Source organism: Scyliorhinus torazame, chromosome 9 (genome assembly GCF_047496885.1).
Source record: "Scyliorhinus torazame isolate Kashiwa2021f chromosome 9, sScyTor2.1, whole genome shotgun sequence".
NCBI lineage: Eukaryota > Metazoa > Chordata > Chondrichthyes > Carcharhiniformes > Scyliorhinidae > Scyliorhinus > Scyliorhinus torazame.
In genome coordinates, this window is record NC_092715.1 from 71,092,059 (window position 1) to 71,111,947 (window position 19,889).

General features: G+C 42.8%; 1 protein-coding gene and 1 long non-coding RNA gene across 7 annotated transcripts in view; one reads left to right on the forward strand and one right to left on the reverse strand.

The window, feature by feature from the left end:
* Positions 1–494: 494 nt before the first annotated feature.
* LOC140429294 (uncharacterized) lies at positions 495–4,233 on the reverse strand. Its single transcript, XR_011949025.1, has 3 exons — positions 4,122–4,233; positions 1,166–1,303; positions 495–582 (listed from the first exon to the last, which is right to left on the reverse strand). It is a non-coding gene; the product is annotated as an uncharacterized lncRNA (long non-coding RNA).
* Positions 4,234–4,512: 279 nt separating this feature from the next.
* Positions 4,513–19,889, forward strand: part of LOC140429293 (ankyrin repeat family A protein 2-like) — a 47,266-nt gene continuing 31,889 nt past the window's right edge. For 3 of the 6 annotated variants that reach the window (XM_072516104.1, XM_072516108.1, XM_072516109.1), the window contains exons 1-2: positions 4,513–4,675; positions 13,152–13,477. In XM_072516104.1, coding sequence (XP_072372205.1) covers positions 13,189–13,477 — 289 coding nt within the window. In that variant the 5' untranslated portion in view covers positions 4,513–4,675; positions 13,152–13,188. The other 3 variants (XM_072516107.1, XM_072516106.1, XM_072516105.1) reach the window with 3 other exon arrangements.

Consider the following 19,889-nt stretch of genomic DNA (forward strand, 5'->3'; position numbering starts at 1 on the left):
CAAATTATATTTGGTCTGTCACAAATCCTATCCAACTTATTCAATTTCTATTTTAAAGTTCTGTGAAATTTCTTCCAATTCCCAAAGAATCAAGAAAAACACCTTAATGCTAAGCTAATATAACAATTCTGACCGATTGCATTCCACAAATTATTCCGCCATTGCAAAAGCACTTGTTCTTCAAATGTCCTTCATTTCTATCCTTACAATCTTCAACTTATTCAATATATTTATCTGTACAGGTTGTCTTTTTTAAAATAAACTATTACCGACAGATACTGGAAACACAGAAGTTATAAAACAAAGTTTTTAAATGAAATACTCTACCATGTGTAACTATACCTCTCGGAACACTAGATTGGAATGGTTAATGTGAGAATGTTGTTTCAGATCTGAATACTTTTGAAAATCACAGACAGATTGGTACTACCAAATGACACAATTGATCAAATCTTATTTATTTTTAATCTAAAAGAATGCTGGACTCACCCTTGTAGAAGCAGTTACCGCATAGTTGTAGGGAGCAATCGGAGAAAAATCTATATTTGTCACAGCACCAAACTCTTTTATTTGAACTGGAGCCTGAAACACAAGATAAAGTTAAGCCATTACTGGCATTTCCATCAGGTGACCGTTTCATCTGTTGGTGATGTAGGGCTACAGATAGATTCTTTTGCATAAGATATGCAATATATCAAAATTCAGAGATGTGGACAGAGTTTTAAATATCATTACTCACATAATTCCTAGTCTCATATACTGTAAATAAACATGACAAATCTTTCAATTCCAACAAAGTGGGCAGATTTTCCGGTTGCTCCTGCTGGTGGGATCTTCCGGTCCAGCCGATGGCGACCCCTCCAGCACGAGTTACCTCGTGGCGGAGGGTGCGAACAACAGGAAACCCCATTGCCGACGGCAGGGTGTTGCCAAAGGCAGGCCACCTCCCCCACTGCAAAACATGCCACAGGGAGTGCGGAAAATTTTGCTCTGTATGTGTAACAATGACATTGGGATAGTGACCAGTTGGCTTAAATAAGGAGCAATGGTTTACAAGATTAATGAATTAGCATTTGCACCAACAACAAATAAAGACACAGCATAATATCCTCACAGGTACTAATTCTGCTTCATGAGCAGCAAGACTCATCCATTCTGATCTTACCTTGTAATTTTTCCAATATACAGTGTCTCTAGTGACCTTTTTTCCAAGTTTTGGGTAGCTGGAAATCACAGCTGGTTTGTATGAAGCCATCTCTTCTAATTTTTGTTCTAGCAGAAGTTGCACCCCTCACTCTGACACCTGAAAAATAATCAAGTTAGTATTAATTTTGTCTTTTTCTGAAGAGATCAAACAGACCAGCAGCACAAGCAGCTCCTTTAATTTTATTATGATTAGCATTCATCTCCTTTAAATAGTTCAGTAAACACCTGATTTGACTAAAAGAGTACAAGGACATTATCTTGCAGTTCCAGCAGCAAATGTTTCTGGTTATGGCTCAGTATAAATTAAGGTTCCCCATCTTTGGAGGCCTACAGTAGAGTCATAAATATGAATTGCTCAGTCCAATTCTCAGCCTCTCTTTTAACCAAGAAGAACTTGGACTTTTGGGCTCCTTTTCCCTGAACCATTCTACAGAAGCTTAAGTACCTAAAAACAGTCCATCATTAGAGAAGAGAACAAATAGCCAATTTTAAAAATGGTCGTAACATCCAGGAGATTCTGAGCATTCTCTGCCATACCCACAGACATTTCAAACATCTTGCATTTATTATAGCACCTTTCAACATGAAAATAATTAAGATGGAGCAGGGGTTTAGCAGAACAAAAAGCAAAGTTCAAAGAATAGTTTGAGGCTGTAAGGAGAATTTAGTTTAGTGAAGGGATTCTAGATAGCCGAGAGGATGCATTCCAATGCGGTCTACATAATTTCTTTAGTTTCTTTATTAAGTTGACATCCCTCCCTTCAGCTCACAGCATTCAGAAATCTCAGACATTAATCCAAGATAGCTACTAATAAATCTAATAGGGAAATAATGAGAAGTTTCTTGACTCAATGGTTAGAATATGGAACTCAATCATAAGAAATGGTTAAGGCCAGAGACTTAGATGCTTTCAAAAGTAAACATGTTGAGCATATGGAAGAAAAGGGAATAGAAAGAAAAGATGAAAGGCTAAGGTGATGCAGATGGAATAAGAGGATACTCGTGAACAGTAGAACCACAGACTAGTTTAGCCAAATGATTGGTTTCTGTGCTGTAATGCTTTTCATCTAATCTCTGGACTGTCCAATCAAACTTCCAATTAGTCTTCTTATTACTTCAGCCTTTAAAACAATTTCTCAAAACCCATCTTTCAGACACCTTTTTAGCTTTCACTGGGCCCACTTTTGCTACTCTTTTGTTAAAATTAATTTCTTCCTGGATAAAACACCTGTAGCATTTTTGGCATTAAAGATAGTATGGGATGCAATTTTTTGTTCCAAGTCACACTTCCTCACATTATACCCCACTTGCCACCTCACTGCGCACTCACGTAACCTGTCTGCATCTTCTTCCAGCCTCTTGTGTCTTTCTCACAACTCCCACATTGCTGTGTATCATCAGTAAACATCGATACAATACTCGCGGTCTATCCGTCAATCATTAATGTAGATTATAATAGCTGTGGCCCTTGTGGTACTCACTAGTCACAGCCTTTCAACTTGAAAATGCCCCAGTTATCCGCACTCTCAGCTCCCTGTCCGTTAAACAATCCTCTGTCCATTGCTAATATATTAACATTGATGTTGGTTGAAACTTTGATCAAGACAGTGAAAAGCCCCTGTTCCACCAGAAATAGTAATGGAATCTTTACATGCATCTGAATGCAGGTGGGGTCTTGTGTTAACGTCACATCCAAAAGACAACATCTCTGACCGTGCTGCATCAAAGACTCAGCCTAGATTAGGAGCTTTGACAAAGAGTCATTTGATTTGAAACGTTAGCTCTTTTCTCTCCCTAGAGATGCTGCCAGACCTGCTGAGATTTTCCAGCATTTTCTCTTTCGTTTTGGATTCCAGCATCCACAGTAATTTGCTTTTATCAGCCTAGATTATGCGCTCAAGTGCCCAGAGTGCTCCCACACAGCCTTCTGCCTCAAGGGTGGGAATGCTTTTTACTGAGCCCAGTGAGTGGGAACCCCGCTTACCCGCTGAACCCCAGCACAGGGCTAAATCGTTGGCTTTGAAAGCAGACCAACGCAGGCCAGCAGCCCGGTTCGATTCCCGTACCAGCCTCCCCGAACAGGCGCCGGAATGTGGCGACTAGGGGCTTTTCACAGTAACTTCATTTGAAGCCTACTTGTGACAATAAGCGATTTTCATTTCATTTTCATTCAAACACTGGCTTTTAAGCTGCAGCTGCAAAGAATAAAACACTGCAATAAAAATAGAAAGGGTGCTGTTCGCAAAAATGAATCTCAGGAAGAGGGGTTTCGGTTACATGGATGGATTGGAGACACTGGGGGTGGTCTTCTGAAGAGAGAAGGTTGAAAGGAGACATGATAAAGAGGTATCCACAATCAACAGGGATTTAGACTGAGCAGAGAGAAACTTCCAATTTTCAGAAGAGCCGAGAATCAGGGGACACAAATTTAAGACGAATAGCCAAATCACCAAAGGCAGCATGAGGAAAAATTACAGGGAAATGAGTAACAGGGGACGGGGGGGGGGGGGTGGGGGAGGTGAGCTGCTCTTGCGGAAAATACAGAACAGGTGGACGAATGGCCTCTTTGTGGGCTGCACAACCACCCAGTGCGCCTTTAGCACCGCATGGGTCTGGGGCGGGAGAAGTAATACTGGACACCTCTCCATACAGAATGGAGATGTCCATCGCTGCACCTTTACCAAGCAGGGGATGCGGAATCTGCGGGGAGGGGTAATGCTAGTAAAACAGTCTAAGCCCCGCCACACAGCCTGCATCTTGCAAACTCTGAGGCAGCGCTGGCCCCAGGGGGTCGGGCTCGCGCCGCCCAGCCATGCTGTAATTACCGAAAGTCATTGGAACGCCGCTCGCCTTTTAAACGCGAACCGTCACCCGGACACCGGCCCGCGCTGCCACTCACGCGGCTCCCCACTCACCCTATTCCTCCACCGACAGCCGCCATGCCGCTCTCGACACGTCACGTCCGCCCCTCTCAATCAACTTTATCAATACCGACACATCGAAAAGCAGAGTTCGAGCTTTCTTTGATGTGTCCGAGTTCTCCTTATTGAAACGGTGCTAGTTCCCATGATCGAGTGTATGATGAAAGTTCTGGCCTCGAGATGATTTTCTTTTGTGGGGCGGGAGAAAAGGAGGGAGAACGCCCCGTACAAAGATGGCGCCCAGACCAACAGGCATTTCCTGAACTTGACAGAAAATACTCAGCAAGCACAGGAGAGCATCTGTCTGGAGAAGGAGAGTTAATGTTCCAGGGCAGTTAACTTTCGTCACGTTGTTTTCTATGAGTTTGGGAAGTAACCGGAGTTTCCTCTGTCGGAGGCGAGTGCTGCCAATTTTGAACAAACTTTATTGACATCGACATTGGCTGCTGCTGGGACTCATGGGAAGAGGGAGAGGAATCGGCTGATGACATTTAAACAGCGGAGCCACTGGGGGGGGGGTTCTCGCAAGTAAGCAACACTGATCACAAGTAAGCAACACTCATTAAATCGAACTATTCACAGGCCCTCTCGTCGGCCTTCACAGATTGAATTTGAACAGCCAGCCGACCTTATGGTTAAATTAACGGAGTGGTTGTTGACATCGTAGGCGCCCTGTCTCCATCAGTGGGTCCTGAAATCAGAGACTTGACGGTAGGATCCCTCATCGCCGCTGTTTTGTGCGCACAGAGGGGCCTGAACTTTTTGCAGAATGGCCAGTAAGTGGGCGCACGAGCAATTGGAAGAGATAACACCTGAGTGAGACAATCAGAGTATGCATATTTGGGAATTTGGTGCCATGGGGAAAGAGTTGCTATTTTTGCTTTCCAGCTTTTTCATCTTCAGAAAGTGGCCTTGCCCTGCTGCAGGAATAGAGGCTACAAGGGGGAGAGCAGGGGCTGGTTTAGCACAGTGGGCGAAACAGCTGGCTTGTAACGCAGAACAAGGCCAGCAGCGCAGGTTCAATTCCCGTACCAGCCTCCCCGAACAGGCACCGGATCCCACCCCAGAATACTGAAAGAGGCAAGAGAGGAAATTGCTGAGGCCTTGACAGAAATCTTTGGATGGTCTTCAGGTGATGTCCCCGGAGGACTGGAGAATCACCAATGTTGTTCCTTTGTTGAAGAAGGGTAGCACCGATAATCCAGGGAACTACAGGCCGATGAGCCTTGCGTCAGTGGTAGGGAAATTACTGGAGAGAATTCTTTGAGACAGGATCTACTCCCATTTGGAAGCAAGTGGACATATTAGCAAGAGGCAGCACGGTTTTGTGAAGGGGAGGTTGTGTCTCACTAACTTGATAAGAGTTTTTTTGAGGGAGAACACAAAGATGATTGATGCAGGTAGGGCAGTGGATGTTGTCTATATGGACTTCAGTAAGGCCTTTGGCAAGGTCCCCTTCATGGCAGACTGGCACAAAAGGTGAAATCACACAGGATCATAGGTGAGCTGGCAAGATGGATACAGAACTGGCTAGGGTCATAGAAAGTAGAGAGTAGCAATGGAAGGGTGCTTTTCTGATTGGAAGGCTGTGACTAGTGGTGTTCCGCAGGGCTCAGTGCTGGGACCTTTGCTGTTCGCACTATATATAAATGATTTGAAGGAAAATGTAACTGGTCTGATTAGTAAGTTTGTCGATGACACAAGGTTGGTGGACTTGCGGATAGCGATGAGGACTGTCAGAAGATACAGCAAGATTTAGATTGTTTGGAGATTTGGGCAGAGAGTCGGCAGATAGAGTTTAATCCGGACAAATGTAAGGTAATGCATTTTGGAAGGTCTAATACAGGTAGGAATAGAACCCTCAAGAGTATTGACAGTCAGAGAGATCTAGGTGTACAGGTCACAGGTCACTGAAAGGGGCAACACAGGTGGAGAAGGTAGTCAAGAAGGCATACGGCATGCTTGCCTTCATTGGCCGGGGCATTGAGTATAAAAATTGGCAAGTCATGTTGCAGCTGTATAGAACCTTAGTTACTTGGGAGTATAGTGTTCAATTGTGGTTGCTACACTACCAGAAGGTTGTGGAGGCTTTGAAGAGGGTGCAGAAGAGATTTACCAGGATGTTGCCTGGTATGGAGGGCATTAGCTATGAGGAGAGGTTGAATAAACTTGGTTTGTTCTCACTGGAACAAAGGAAGTTGAGGGGTGACCTGATTGAGGTCTACAAAATTACGAGGGGCATAGACAGGGTGGATAGTCAGACTTTTTACCAGGGTAGAGGGGGTCAATTACTAGCAGGCATAGTTTTAAGGTGCGAGGGCAAGGTATAGAGGAGATGTACGAGGCAAGTTTTTTACACAGAGGGTAGTGGTGCCTGGAACTCGCTGCAGGAAGGATGTGTTGGAAGCAGGTACAGACGAGTGAATTTAAGGGCATCTTGACAAATACATGAATGGGATGGAATAGAGGGATATGGACCCTGGAAGTGTAGAAGATTTTAGTTAGACAGGCAGCAATGGTCGGCGCAGGCTTGGAGGGCCTAACGGCCTGTTCCTGTGCTGTACTTTTCTTTGTTCTTTGGAATAGGGGCTTTTCACAGTAACTTCGTTGAAGCCTATTTGTGACAATAAACTATTATAAATTTTTAAAAATGTAAATATATAAAATAAATGAGAAGGTAACGGGTAAATTGATTTCTCCACTTTAAAGCAAGAGTTCTAGCTTTTTAAAAAAAATAACCAAAATAATTTTGTACTTGACATGAATTTAAGAAAGAGTCTTGTCACTAAAAGTATATCAGGGGAGCCCAGTCCTGTGTTTTGCACAGCCTGCAACATGTTGGAATTCTTACACAGTCCCTTGCAGCCTGGATGACAGGAAGTGACACCGGTTTGACCAGCTTGAGAGATTGTTTTCGGTTCTTGAGCACGGCGATGCATCCACAAGGTTGAGAAGTTTGTGGATAGCACGTTTTTCGTCGTGGTCATCTCGCATTTAAGTGCAGTGAGAGAGTGAATGGGGTGACCAGCAGTCGGAAGAAGAGGAGTGGGGGGAGCAAACTAGTTGTCAGGAAAGCCCCCAGAGTGTATCTCACTCAACCATTTTTCTGTGTTGGAAAAAGATGAAAGTGACAGTTACTTTGGGAAGTGCAGCCAGAGCCAAGTTCACGGCACTTTGGGTGGCTCAGCTGCACAAAGAGAGAGGAGTAAGAGTGGAAGAGCAATAATGGTAGGAGACTCAATCGTGAGGGGTGCAGACATGATTCCTGGTGGTCGCAGATGTGACTCACGGATGGTCAATTGCCTCCCTGGTGCCAGGGTCAAGTGTGTTACTGAATGGTGCAGGATAATCTGAAGAGGAAGGGTGAACAGTCAGAGGTCATAGTTCACATTTGTACTAATGACATAGGTAGAAAGAGGGAAGAGCATGTATTTATGGAACTAGGTAGCAGATTGAAACTGGGATGCATGGACAAGCTGGGACGAAGGGCCAGTTTCATGCTGTAAACATCTATGAGTCTATTGAAAAGCAGGACCTCAAAAGGTTCTAATCTCTGGATTACTCCGAGTGCCACGTGCTAGAGCGTATAGGAATAGGGGGATAGAGCAGATGAATACGTGGCTGAAGTGATGGTGCTGGAGAGAGGGATTTAGCTTCCTGGATTACTGGGTCCATTTCTGGGGAAGGTGAGACCTGTACAAGTTGGACGAATTGCACCTGAACTGAAATGGGACTAACATCCTTTCATGGAGGTTTGTTAATGTTGTTTGGGGGAGTGGGGGTTAAGCTAATTTAGCAGGGGGGGTGTTCGGAGTGGCGATAGAGTAGGGGATGATGCACAGCCAAATAAAAACCGAGACTGTCTGGAGGGCAAAGAAATGATATCTTAGCAGGCTTGAGACAAAATGGGTGGAGCCTAACAACAAAAAAGGGACAATCGCAAAGAACAAAAGAAAGAAAAGTACAGCACAGGAACAGGCCCTCCAAGACTGCATTGACCATGTTGCCATTCTAACCTAAAATCATCTACACTTCTGGGGTCCCAATCCCTCTATTATTTATTTATTTATTATAATCTTTATTGTCACAAGCGATTCTATTCATGTATTTGTCAAGATGTCCCTTAAACGTCACTATCATACCTGCTTTACCACCACCTCCAGCAGCGATTTCCAGACACCCAGTGCCTTCTGTGTAAGAAAGTTTCCCTCTTACATCTCCCCTAAACTTTGCCCATCGCACCTTAAACCCATGTCCCCTAGTAATTGACTCTTCCACCCTGGGAAAAATGGGAGTGCACGATAGATGGCAAAAAGTCTGAGAGAGATAGAAGAGCAGATGTGGAGGTAAATCTCAGAGAAGTGTCAAAATAATGGAGTAATAATAGTAGGGGATCTCAGCTTCCCCAATATTAATTGGGATGGGCAAAGTGTGGAAGGCTTACAGGGGACAGAAGTACATTCAGGAGAGCTTTTTGAGCCTGTACGTAGAAAGTTCTACAAGAGAGGTGAGGTACTAGACCTAATTTTAGGAAATGAAGCTGGGCCGGTGATAGTGTCAGTGGGAGAGAATTTTACAATGATAAGACTGGATCTGGCCAAAATGGACTGGGAACAGTTACTTATAAGAAAATCCGCAGCAGAGCAAGGGGTATCATTTAAAAAGGAAATACAGAGTACAAAGCCAACATGTTCTCCTGAAGGTAAAGGGTGGGACCAACATGTCCTGGATATCAAGGGAAATACAGATTGGCTAAAGAAAAAAAAGGAGACTGATAGTGTAAAATGCATAGAACCCCTACATGCAGAAGGAGGGCATTCAGCCCATCGAATCTGCACCAACCCTCCAAAAGATACATGGGCTAGTGGAAACCCGAGAGGACTATAGGAAGTGCAGGGGGTATCTAAAAAAGAAAGGAGAACGAAGAGCGGGTATGAAAAAACATTTGCAGGCAAAATAAAGGAAAATCCCACCGTGTTTTTATAAGTATTTTAAAGGCAAGAGGGCAACCAGGGAAAGAGACTGGCTCATTAGGGACCAAAGTGGCAACCTGGGTGTGGAGCGGGAAGACTTGGGCGACGTATTAAATGAATATTTTGCATCTGTGTTCATTATGGAGAAGCATGATGTTGGTATTGAAAGCAGAGAGGGGGACTAAGATATAATTGAATAGATTAGCATAGAGAGGGAGCAGGCTTAAAAGTGGATAAATCCCCAGACCCAGGTGAAATTATCCTAGGCTGCTGTGTGAGGCAAGGGAAGAGATTGCAGGGACTCTTGACACTAATTTTCAAATGCTCTCTGGCCACAGAAGAGGTGCCAGAGGACTGGAGGCAGCTAATATGGTATCATTATTCAAGAAGGGAAGTAGGGAAAAACAGGTAATTACAAGACAATGAGTCTCACATCGATAGTTGGAAAATTATTGGAAAAAATTCTGAGGGACAGAATGAATCACCACTTGGAGAGGTGAGGATTAATCAGTGATCATCAGCATGACTTTCAGGAGGTGACTAGCTGTGTAGATGAGGAGAGTGCAGTTGATGTAAAGGTAAAGTCGCCATCGTCCCAGATGACTACAGACTGCTTTCCCCTTTGAGGATCACCGCACCTCAGACGAGGGGCAAGATTGAGAAGGCGGGTCTTCATTAGTGGATGTAGTCTACATTCAACTTCAGTAAGACTTTTGACAAGGTCCCACGTGGGGGAGACTGATCAAGAAGATAAAAAAGCCATGGGATCCAGGGCAAATTGGATCCAAAGTTGGCTTAGTGACAGGAGGCAGAGGATGATGGTCGAAGGTTGTTTTTGTGACTGGAAGCCTGTGTCCAATGGTGCTGGGTCCCTTGCTGTTTCTAGTGTACATTAATGATCAGTCCAAAGATATGCAGATTAGGTGGATTGGCAACAATAAATTGCCCCTTAGTGTCTAAAAGGTTAGGTGTGGTTACTGGGTTATGGTGATAGAGTCAGGGCATGGGTACTCTTCCCAAGGGTTGGTGCAAACATGATGGGCTGAATGGCCTCCTGCACTGTAGAGATTCTAAGATTCTAGACTTGAATGGGAGGTGTGAACAGTAAGTTCACAGACAACATGAAAATTGGTGATGTGGTAAATAGCGAGGAAGAAAGCCTTAAATTGCAGGATGACACAGACAGGCTGGTCAGATGGGTAGAACAGTGGCATTGGAATTTAACCCTGAAAGGTATGAGGTGATGCATTTTGGGAGGACTAATAGGGCGTTAGAACACACAATGAGCGGTAGGACTCTAGGAAGTACACAGGACCAGAGGGACCTTGGAGTGCATGTCCAAAGATGCCTGAAGGCAACAGGACAGGCAGAAAAGGTGGTTAAGAATACATATGAAATACTTGCCTTTATGAGCCAAGGCATAGAATGTAAGAGCAGTTAGGTTATTATGGAGCTGTTTAAAATGCTCGTTAGGCCACAGCTAGAGGACTGTGTGCAGTTATGGTTGGCACACAATAGGAAGGATGTGATTGCACTTAAAAGGGTGCAGAGGAAATTCACCACAATGTTGCCTGGCTGGACGTTTCAGCTATGAGGAGAGGTTGACTGGGCTGGTGGCACTTTCCTTAGAGCAGAAAAGTGTGACGGGGAACCTGATTGAGGTGTACAAAATTATGAAGGACATAGATAACGTAGATAGGATGAACTATTCCCCTTAGTAGAAGAGTCAATAAACAGCGGGCTTACAGTGTAAGGGAAAGGAGATTTAGAGGGGATGTGAGGAAAAACTTTAATCCACATGGTGGTGGGAATCTGGAACTCGCTGCCAGAAAGGGTGATGGAAGCGGGAACCCTCACAATATTTAAGAATCATTTAGATGGGCACTTTGAAACGTCTTATCATACAAGGCTATGGACCAAGTGCTGGAAAATGGGATTAGAATAGATGGGTGCTTGCTGGCCTGTGCAGACACGATGGACCGAACGGCCTCTTTCTCTGCTGTAAGACTCTATGACTCCATGGCTCTATAGCTGTCAGGAGCAAAGAACTTGTAACCCATTTTTCCAATCTTATTTATTCTTAACATATGAAAACACCGCAACAGACCCTTTAAACCAAAATTATTAAAAGTCTATAGATATGTTTGTCAGGGTGAGTGAGCAGTGAGACATCAATTGAGTGTGTAACCCCAACTTTTTAGCCTAATTAGGAATGTCGGGTGAAAATTCTTAATTTTTCACATTTCGTGGCCTTTGTAACCACTCTGAGAACTCTGCGTTCCTCTTGTTCTGGTTTTGTGTATCTCTGTCACACCCTTCATTCAACTATTGGGACTATGTCTGCAACTGTTTAATCTCCTCCGTAAACCTTTCTGCCTTTCCTCCTTTAAAATCCTGATTGAAACACATCTTTTAGCAACTTATCTCTATTTAGCTCAGCTTTTATTCTTATCCTTCTCTGAAGTAGTTTGGGACATATTTTTTGATATTAAAAGCAATATATTATGTAAATTATTTTGTTACATTTTAATTTAATTAAGTATATTAAAGTCAATCAATATGTGGAACAAATTTAAACTTGATGATACCAAAGCAAAATACCATAGATGTTGGAAATCTGAACTAAAAAAACAGAAAATGCTGTCAACAATGAGCAGACCAGGTGCATCTGTGCCCCAAGCTTTTTTTCTTTCTGGGTCTGCTTTGGTGTCTGCCCAGTATAGCCATCTACAGATCCATAAGACATAGGAACAGAAGAAGGTCATTTGGCCCATTGAGTCTGCTCCACCATTCAATGAGATCATGGCTGATCTGGTATAATAATCCTTAACTCCACTTTCCCATCTTATCCCCATAACCCTTGATTCCCTTGCTGATTAAAAATCTGTCAATCTCAGCCTTGAACATACTTAACAACCCAGCCTCTAGAGATCTCTGCAGTAAAGAATTCCACATGGTTCACTACCCTTAGAGAAGAGATTCCTCCTCATCCCCGTTTTAAATGGACAACCTCTTACTTTGAGATCATGCCCTCTGGTCCTAGACTCTCCCACAAGAAGAAACAGCATCGACCCTGTCAAGCCCCCTGAGAATCCTATATGTCTCAATAAGATGCCTCTCATTCTTCTAAACTCTAATGAGAATAGGCCCAACCCATTCAACCTCTCCTCATAAGAAAATCCGCCCATACACCCGATCAGTCTAATAAATCTCTGGGCGTCCTCCAATGCTGTTATCTCTTTACTTTTTTTTTAGAAATTTAGTGTACCCAATTCGTTTTTTCCAATTAAGGGGCAATTTAGCGTGGCCAATCCACCTAGCCTGCACATCTTTGTGTTGGGGTGAAACCCACACAAACACGGGAGAATGTACAAACTCCACACGGACAGTGACCCAGAGCCAGGATCGAACCTGGGACCTCAGCGCCATGAGGCAGCAGGGCTAACCCACTGCACCACTGTGCTGCCCTTGTTATATATTTCCTTAGATAAGATTGGACACAGCCCCTGGAGGGGGGGCTGATTTAGCTGCACGTCCGCTTCTGTGGCTTTATCTGCACCAAGATGGCCCTAAAGAAGTAGAATGCAGCATCCATATTGGTTCTTTGCAAAACCAACTATGCTAGTCCCACGACTCTGCCCTGTTCCCGTATCCCTATAAATTGTTTCCCTTCAGACCCTTACCCCCCCCCCGGCATCGTTTGGTCCCTCTGTACTTGCTTTCCTTGCCCTCTGGGTGTTGCCTCATCTTCCCCTGTGGACTTTAACCGAGTGTTGTAAGACTTCTTACCCAGCCCAGTCCAACGCATCTCCACATCATGTTTTAATCTATGAGAGCTGGTTTGGCTCAGTGGGCTAGACAGCTGGTTTGCAATGCAGAACAAGGCCAGCAGCGCAGGTTCAATTCCCATACCAGTTTACCCCAACAAGCACCGGAATGTGGCGACTAGGGGCTTTTCACAGTAACTTCATACTTGTGACAATAAAAGGATTATTATAGTGTTCAAATTCATGTCAGCTAACCGAAAGGTAATTCAATGTTGTACCAACAGATGGAGTAGCAGATTGTACCAACTGAATTGAGCAGCAATGGCTGAGGTAGGAAACCCAGCCACTGACGCTGAACCTTCCGGAGGTGAAAACGGGAATCATTCCTCCTTTGCTGAAATTCCATACATCAAGGTGGAGCCACATGCAGATATTCATACGGAAGGTGGCCCTTCCCACAATGTTGCCATGGGAATGAAATTTGTCCTGCCCAGTAGATTTGATATGAATGTCTGCTCTCGATTTGTGAAATCTCTAAATGAAGAAGAGAGTAAAAACATTCAGGATCAGGTGAACTCTGACCTAGAAGTCGCCTCTGTGTTATTTAAAGGTAGGTAATATATCAGCAATTTAGTTGGGCTCCAGAACAGCAGCACCAACTAGGAAAAAACTCTTTTGCTCACTGATTTCCCCCATTAGAAGGAATAGTTGTCAAATATGCCAATTCCATTCCTTATTTTGAATACCCCTAACTTCAAGAGATTGTGTAATCAGCTGTGGCTCAATTTAGTTCTTTCTCCTCTTGAGTCATAGATTGTGGATTTAATTCCCGCTTCAGGACCTGAGCACAAATATCAAAGCTGACAATCCAGCAATCCAGTGCAGTACTGAGTAATTGCTGCATTGTCGGAGGTTCTATCTTTTGGGTGTTAAACTGAGGCCTCATCTGACCTCTCAGGTGGATGTAAAATATCCCATTGGCACTATTTAAAAGACATGTAGGGGAGTTATCCCCAATGTCCTAGCCTATATTTATCCCTCAACCAATATCACAAAACAAATTATCTAGTCATTATCACATTGTGGTTTGCGAGAGCTTGCTATGTGCAATTGGTAGTACCTACATTACAACTGTGACTACACTTCAGAAGTACTTCATTGGCTGTAAAGTGCTTTCATAGAATTATAGAATTTACAGTGCAGAAGGAGGACATTCGGCCCATCGAGTCTGCAACGGCTCTTGGAATGAGCACCCTACCCAAGCCCACACCTCCACCCTATCCCCATAACCCAGTAACCCCACCCAATACTAAGGGCAATTTTGGACACTAAGGGCAATTTAGCATGACCAATCCACCTAACCTGCACATCTCTGGACTGTGGGAGGAAACCGGAGCACCCGGAGGAAACCCATGCACACACGGGGAGAAAGTGCAGACTCCGCACAGACAGTGACCAAAGACCAGGAATCGAACCTGGGATCCTGGAGCTGTGAAGCAATTATGCTAACCACTATGCTACTGTGCTGCCCTGCTGTGGGACATCCGGTCATCATGAAAGGCATAAAATAAATATAAATTTCTTTCTCTCTTTCATTCTCTCTCTTTCTTTTTCTTGCCCTTTCTCTCTCTCTCGCTCTCTCTCTTATTTTCCTCACCGAAAGGGAATGCAACTCTAGTTTAATGGATTGCCTTCTTATAGCCAAGTGCCTTTAGCCTAGGTATTATCCTGGTTAAAGAACAAAACAAATTATCGAAAACACTGGATCAACTCAGCAGGTCTTTCAGCATCTGTGGAGAGAGTGTCATGTGAGAGTACCTTTAAGAAATGGCTGTTTATAAAATGGGTTTGTATATAAATATCTGTAGTGAGAGTACCTGTAAGAAATGGGTGTTTATTACTACAGTGATGTCAGAGAGTGGGTGGAGCTGGGCTGTCTGTCAGCTTTTTACTTTAGTTTTAGGCTGTTTGCTGCAGGGTGTGTTTTAGTTTCGTTTTCGGAGCTGGATAGCTGCAGTCACAGCCAGAAGGTGTATCAGAGTCTCTCTCTGTAATCTAAAGACTGTAAATTGATCCTGGTGATTTAAAACTAATAACAGTAGTGACTTTAACCTGATGTGCCTCAGGTAAAAGGTGTTTTAAGTCTTATGGATGTTAAAAGGAAAGCTTAAACAATTACTGCGTGTTGTATTCTTTGAGGGTTGTATTTGAATTAATGGTTGCTAAGATGTTCACTGTATGTTTTAAAAAGGTTAACTTGAGTTTGTAGAATAAACATTGTTTTGCTTTAAAATATTCTTTTCCATTTCTGCTGTACCACACCTGTAGAGTGGGCCGTGTGCCCCCATAACGCAACCTATTAAAAGTTGTGGGTCAGGTGAACTCCGTGATACACTTTGGGGTTCTCTAAACCCTGGCCCATAACAAATTGGGGGCTCATCCGGGATAAAAGTCGATCTATTGGATTGGCTTAGTGAACTTAAAAACAGTGAGGGGTGAGCATATTGTGGTTGCTTTTCAGGTGTGGTATTTTAGTTTAAGTAGGGAGTGTGTTGTGGACAATGGCTCTTTCAGAGGCTCAGAAGTTTTTAATGGTGGAGACGGTCTCATGCAGTACCTTACGGACAGAGACTAAAAGCAGACTGTTAGATTTGGCAAAAACATTGCAGTTAACGTTACCTGACAAAATGCGAAAAGATGAGGTCATTATGGCGGTGGCTAAGCATTTAAAGTTGCCTGAGATACAGTTTGACTCATTGGAAATGGCAAAAATTCAGTTACAAATTAAACCAATGGAACATGAGAAAGAATTAAAGCAGCTTGAATATGAAAGAGAGAGAGAGGAAAAAGAAAGAGAGATAGAGAGAGATGAAAGGAAAACAGAAAGAATAGCCCTAGCAGAACAAAAAGAAAGAGAAAGGGAGATACAGATCAGGGAAAAAGATAAAGAGAGAGAGTTTGAAATTCAGAAAATGACCATGAAACATGACAGTTAAAATTGGCAGACGTAAAGGGAAACGTACAGTTGGTGGATAGTGATCAAGATAGTGAGAAAGAGCGTCAAAAGTCGAAGGCTTGATGGGGATCTATTTAAATATGTCCAAGCATTGCCAAGATTTGATGAGAAGGAGGTAGAAGCCTTTTTCATTTCATTTGAGAAGGTAGCTAAACAAATACAATGGCCATAGGACAAGTGGGTATTACTGATTCAAACAAAGCTGGTAGGTAGGGCGAGTGAAGTGTTTGCATCACTACCGAAGGAGGTATCTGAGACGTATGAGGAGGTGAAAAAATCCATCTTAGGTGCATATGAACTAGTGCCTGAAGCCTACAGACAAAGGTTTAGAAATTTAAGGAAAGAATTGGGTCAAACATACATGGAGTTTGAAAGGATCAAACAGTAATTTTGATAGGTGGATAAGGGCTTTGAAAATAGACCAAACGTATGAAGCTCTCAGAGAAATTATACTTTTGGAGGAGTTTAAAAGTTCAATTCCTGATGTAGTGAGAACTCATGTGGAAGAGCAGAGGATTAAAACTGCGAGATTAGCAGCAGAAATGGCAGATGATTATGAATTAGTTCATAAATCAAAGCTTGGTTTCCGACATCAGTTTCAGCCTGTGAGGGATAGAAACTGGGGACATGATAAATACTCAAGTGGTAAAGGTAAAGGTGATCTGATGGGAGATAATAAGGAGAGTGTACCTCAGATTAAAAAATAAATCCAGGAAGGTGGAAATGAAATGAAAAATGTAAATGTTTTCACAGTCACAAACTAGGCCATGTAAAGTCACAGTGTTGGTGGTTGAAGAAAAGCACTGGGAAGGCTGATGTGGTAAAACAGGACGAGACAGTGGGGCTTGTTAAAGTGGTAAAGTAAAGCCCAAGTGAAGCGAAGGAGGTGCAAAGGATTGTACAGCCTGATCAAGAGGTGATTGATAAGAAGGTGCCAGATCTCTTTCAAGAAGTTACTTGTGTGGGTAAAGTTTACTCGTGTATCAGGAGGAGCAGGTAAAGAAGTCACAGTTTTAAGAGATACGGGAGCTAGTCAATCTTTAATGGTAAGAGATGAAGAGTTATGTAGTTTGGGAAGAATGTTGCCAGAAAAGATGGTAAGAGCGTTAGAAAGGTGGCATCAGACATTAAAGACAATGTTGAGGGCTTATTGTCAAGATTATCCAGAGGATTGGGATAAAGGAATTCCATTCGTACTGTTTGCAATTAGGGATGCACCTACTGAGTCAACCAAATTTAGTCCTTTTGAACTAATTTTTGGTCATGAGGTAAGGGGACCACTTAAATTGATTAAGGAAAAATTGGTGAGTGAGAAATCGGAAATTACATTATTGGATTACGTGTTACATTTTAGGGAATGATTAAATAGAGCAGGTGAATTGGCTAGACAACATTTAAACGTTGCACAAAATGTGATGAAACGGGTAGCGGACAAGAAATCCAAAGTTCGTAGTTTTGCCAGTGGAGATAAAGTTTTAGTGTTGTTACCCGTGATAGGTGAACCTTTAAAAGCAAGGTTTTGTGGACCTTATCAGATTGAAAGGAAATTAAGTGAAGTGAATTATGTGGTTTAAAAACACCGGATAGAAGGAAAACTCACCGAGTGTGTCATGTGAATATGCTTAAAATGAAAGGGAAGGAGAGAAAAAGGAGGAGGTTTTAATGATTCTAACTCAAAGTGATGAACCAAATCCAAATGACTGTGAATTTGACATACCTCAAATTAAATTGGAAAATGAGGATGTTAAAAATTGGGATAAATTGTTGAGTTACCTCCCAGAGGAAAAACAGACTGACCTGAAAGATCATAGAATTAACAGCGCAGAAGGGGGCCATTCAGCCCATCGAGTCTGCACTGGCCCTTAGAAAGAGCACCCTATTATGCCCACACCTCCACCCTATCCCTGTAACCCAATAACCCCACCAAACCTTTTGACACTAAAGGGAATTTAGCACAGCCAATCCACCTAACCTGCACATCTTTGGACTGTGGGAGGAAACCGGAGCACCTGGAAGAAACCCACGCAGACACAGGGAAAATGTGCAGACTCCACACAGACAGTGACCCAAGCCAGGAATTCAACCTGGGACCCTGGAGCTGTGAAGCAACTGTGCTAATCACTGTGCTACCGTGCTTCCCGTAAAGAGTTATTGATATAACGTGGGCAAGTTTGTAGAGATAATTTGGGAAGTACTAAAATGGCTATACATGTTGTAGATGTGGGAAAGGCTGTTCCAATCAAACAACATCCATACAGACATAACCCTTTAAAATTGGCACAGGTTAACAAAAGATTGAGAGTATGGTTAAAAATGGCATAATTGAAGTGGGTTGCGGCCAATGGAGCTCACCCATAGTGATTGTACCTAAACCAGACGGTACCCAATGGTTGTGTGTGGACTATAGAAAGGTTAATGCAGTTACAAGAATGGACCCTTATCCTATCCCACATTTGGAGGATTGCATTGAGAAAGTGGGACAATCGGCTTTTATTTCCAAACTGGATTTACTTAAAGGTTACTGGCAGGTACCTTTATCCGAAAGGGTGAAGGAAATTTCAGCTTTTGTGACTCCAGATGGTATACACCAATTCAAAGTTATGCCATTTGGCATGAAAAAAGCCCCAGCCACATTTCAACGGTTAACTAACAAAGTCTTTTCAGGATTACCCAATTGTCCGGTAAACTTCGACGATCTGGTAATTTTCAGCCAGACATGGAAAGAACATTTAAAACATCTGATGGAGTTATTTGATCGACTTCAGGGGGCGGGTTTGGTGATAAACCTAGTCAAAAGTGAATTTGGAAAAGTCCAAGTCACTTTCCTTGGCCATACAAATGGACAGGGTCGAATGGTCACACGGGATGTGAAACCCAACAGTTATTGAGGAGCTTCCAATACCCTCAAGACGAAGGGAAATAATGTGATTTCTTTGCATGAGTGGATTTGATTGAACATTTGTGCAAAACTCTTGTAGCGTGGTTGCTCCACTGATGGACTTGCTGAATAAACGATAAAAATTTCAGTGGACAGCAGACTTTCAACAGGCATTTGACTGCCTGAAAGCTGTGATAATCAATGCTCTTGTGTTGGAGAATTACAAGGGACTCTGTGATCAGATTGAACTAAAGTATCTGACTTTAAAGAGAAATGCCGAGGCATAGAGAAATGGATGGATCGTGCAGAGACCTTCTTGTTCAAAGAGACTGTCAATCGAGAAGGATTCCAGTTGGAGGAAGAAGAACAAAAATGGACTATATTATTGTGCCTGTTTGCGTGTGTTGGTTTTTTTGAAACAAAAAAGTATATTTACTGTGTGCATTTCTTAAAGGATAGTGAAAAGGTGAAAAATGAAACCATCTTGAAGTTGATGGTTTATTTTTTTTCTTGGGTGGAGGTGTCATGTGAGAGTACCTTTAAGAAATGGGTGTTTAAGAAATGTACCTTTAAGAAATGGGTGTCTTTCAGTGATGTCAGAGTGTGGGTGGAGCTGGGCTTGTCTGTCAGCTTTTTATTTTCGTTTTAGGCTGTTTGCTGCAGAGTGTGTTTTAGTTTCGTTTTCGGTGTTGGAGTTGAAGCCAGACAAAGCAGGTGTACTGCTGTTCTCTCTGCCATGGAAAGACTATCTCTTGATCATTTGGTGAATTCAGAATTATAAATGTTCTCAGTAGTGAATGTAAACCTAATGTGCTTCTGTTAAAAGGTGTTTCTTTTGTCTTCTGGATGTTGTTTGGGAAGTTATTAAGGATTACTTCGTGTTCTATTATTCAGGGGTTATATTTGAATTGATGGTTGCTAAGATGGTCACTGTATGTTTTAAAAAGGTTAACTTGAGTTCATAGAATAAACATTGTTTTGCTTTAAAAAATACTTTTTGATTTCTGCTGTACCACACCTGTAGAGTGGGCCGTGTACTCCCCATACCGCAATCTATTTAAAAGTTGTGGGTCAGGTGAACTCCGTGATACACTTTGGGGTTCTCTAAACCCTGGCCCATAACATCTC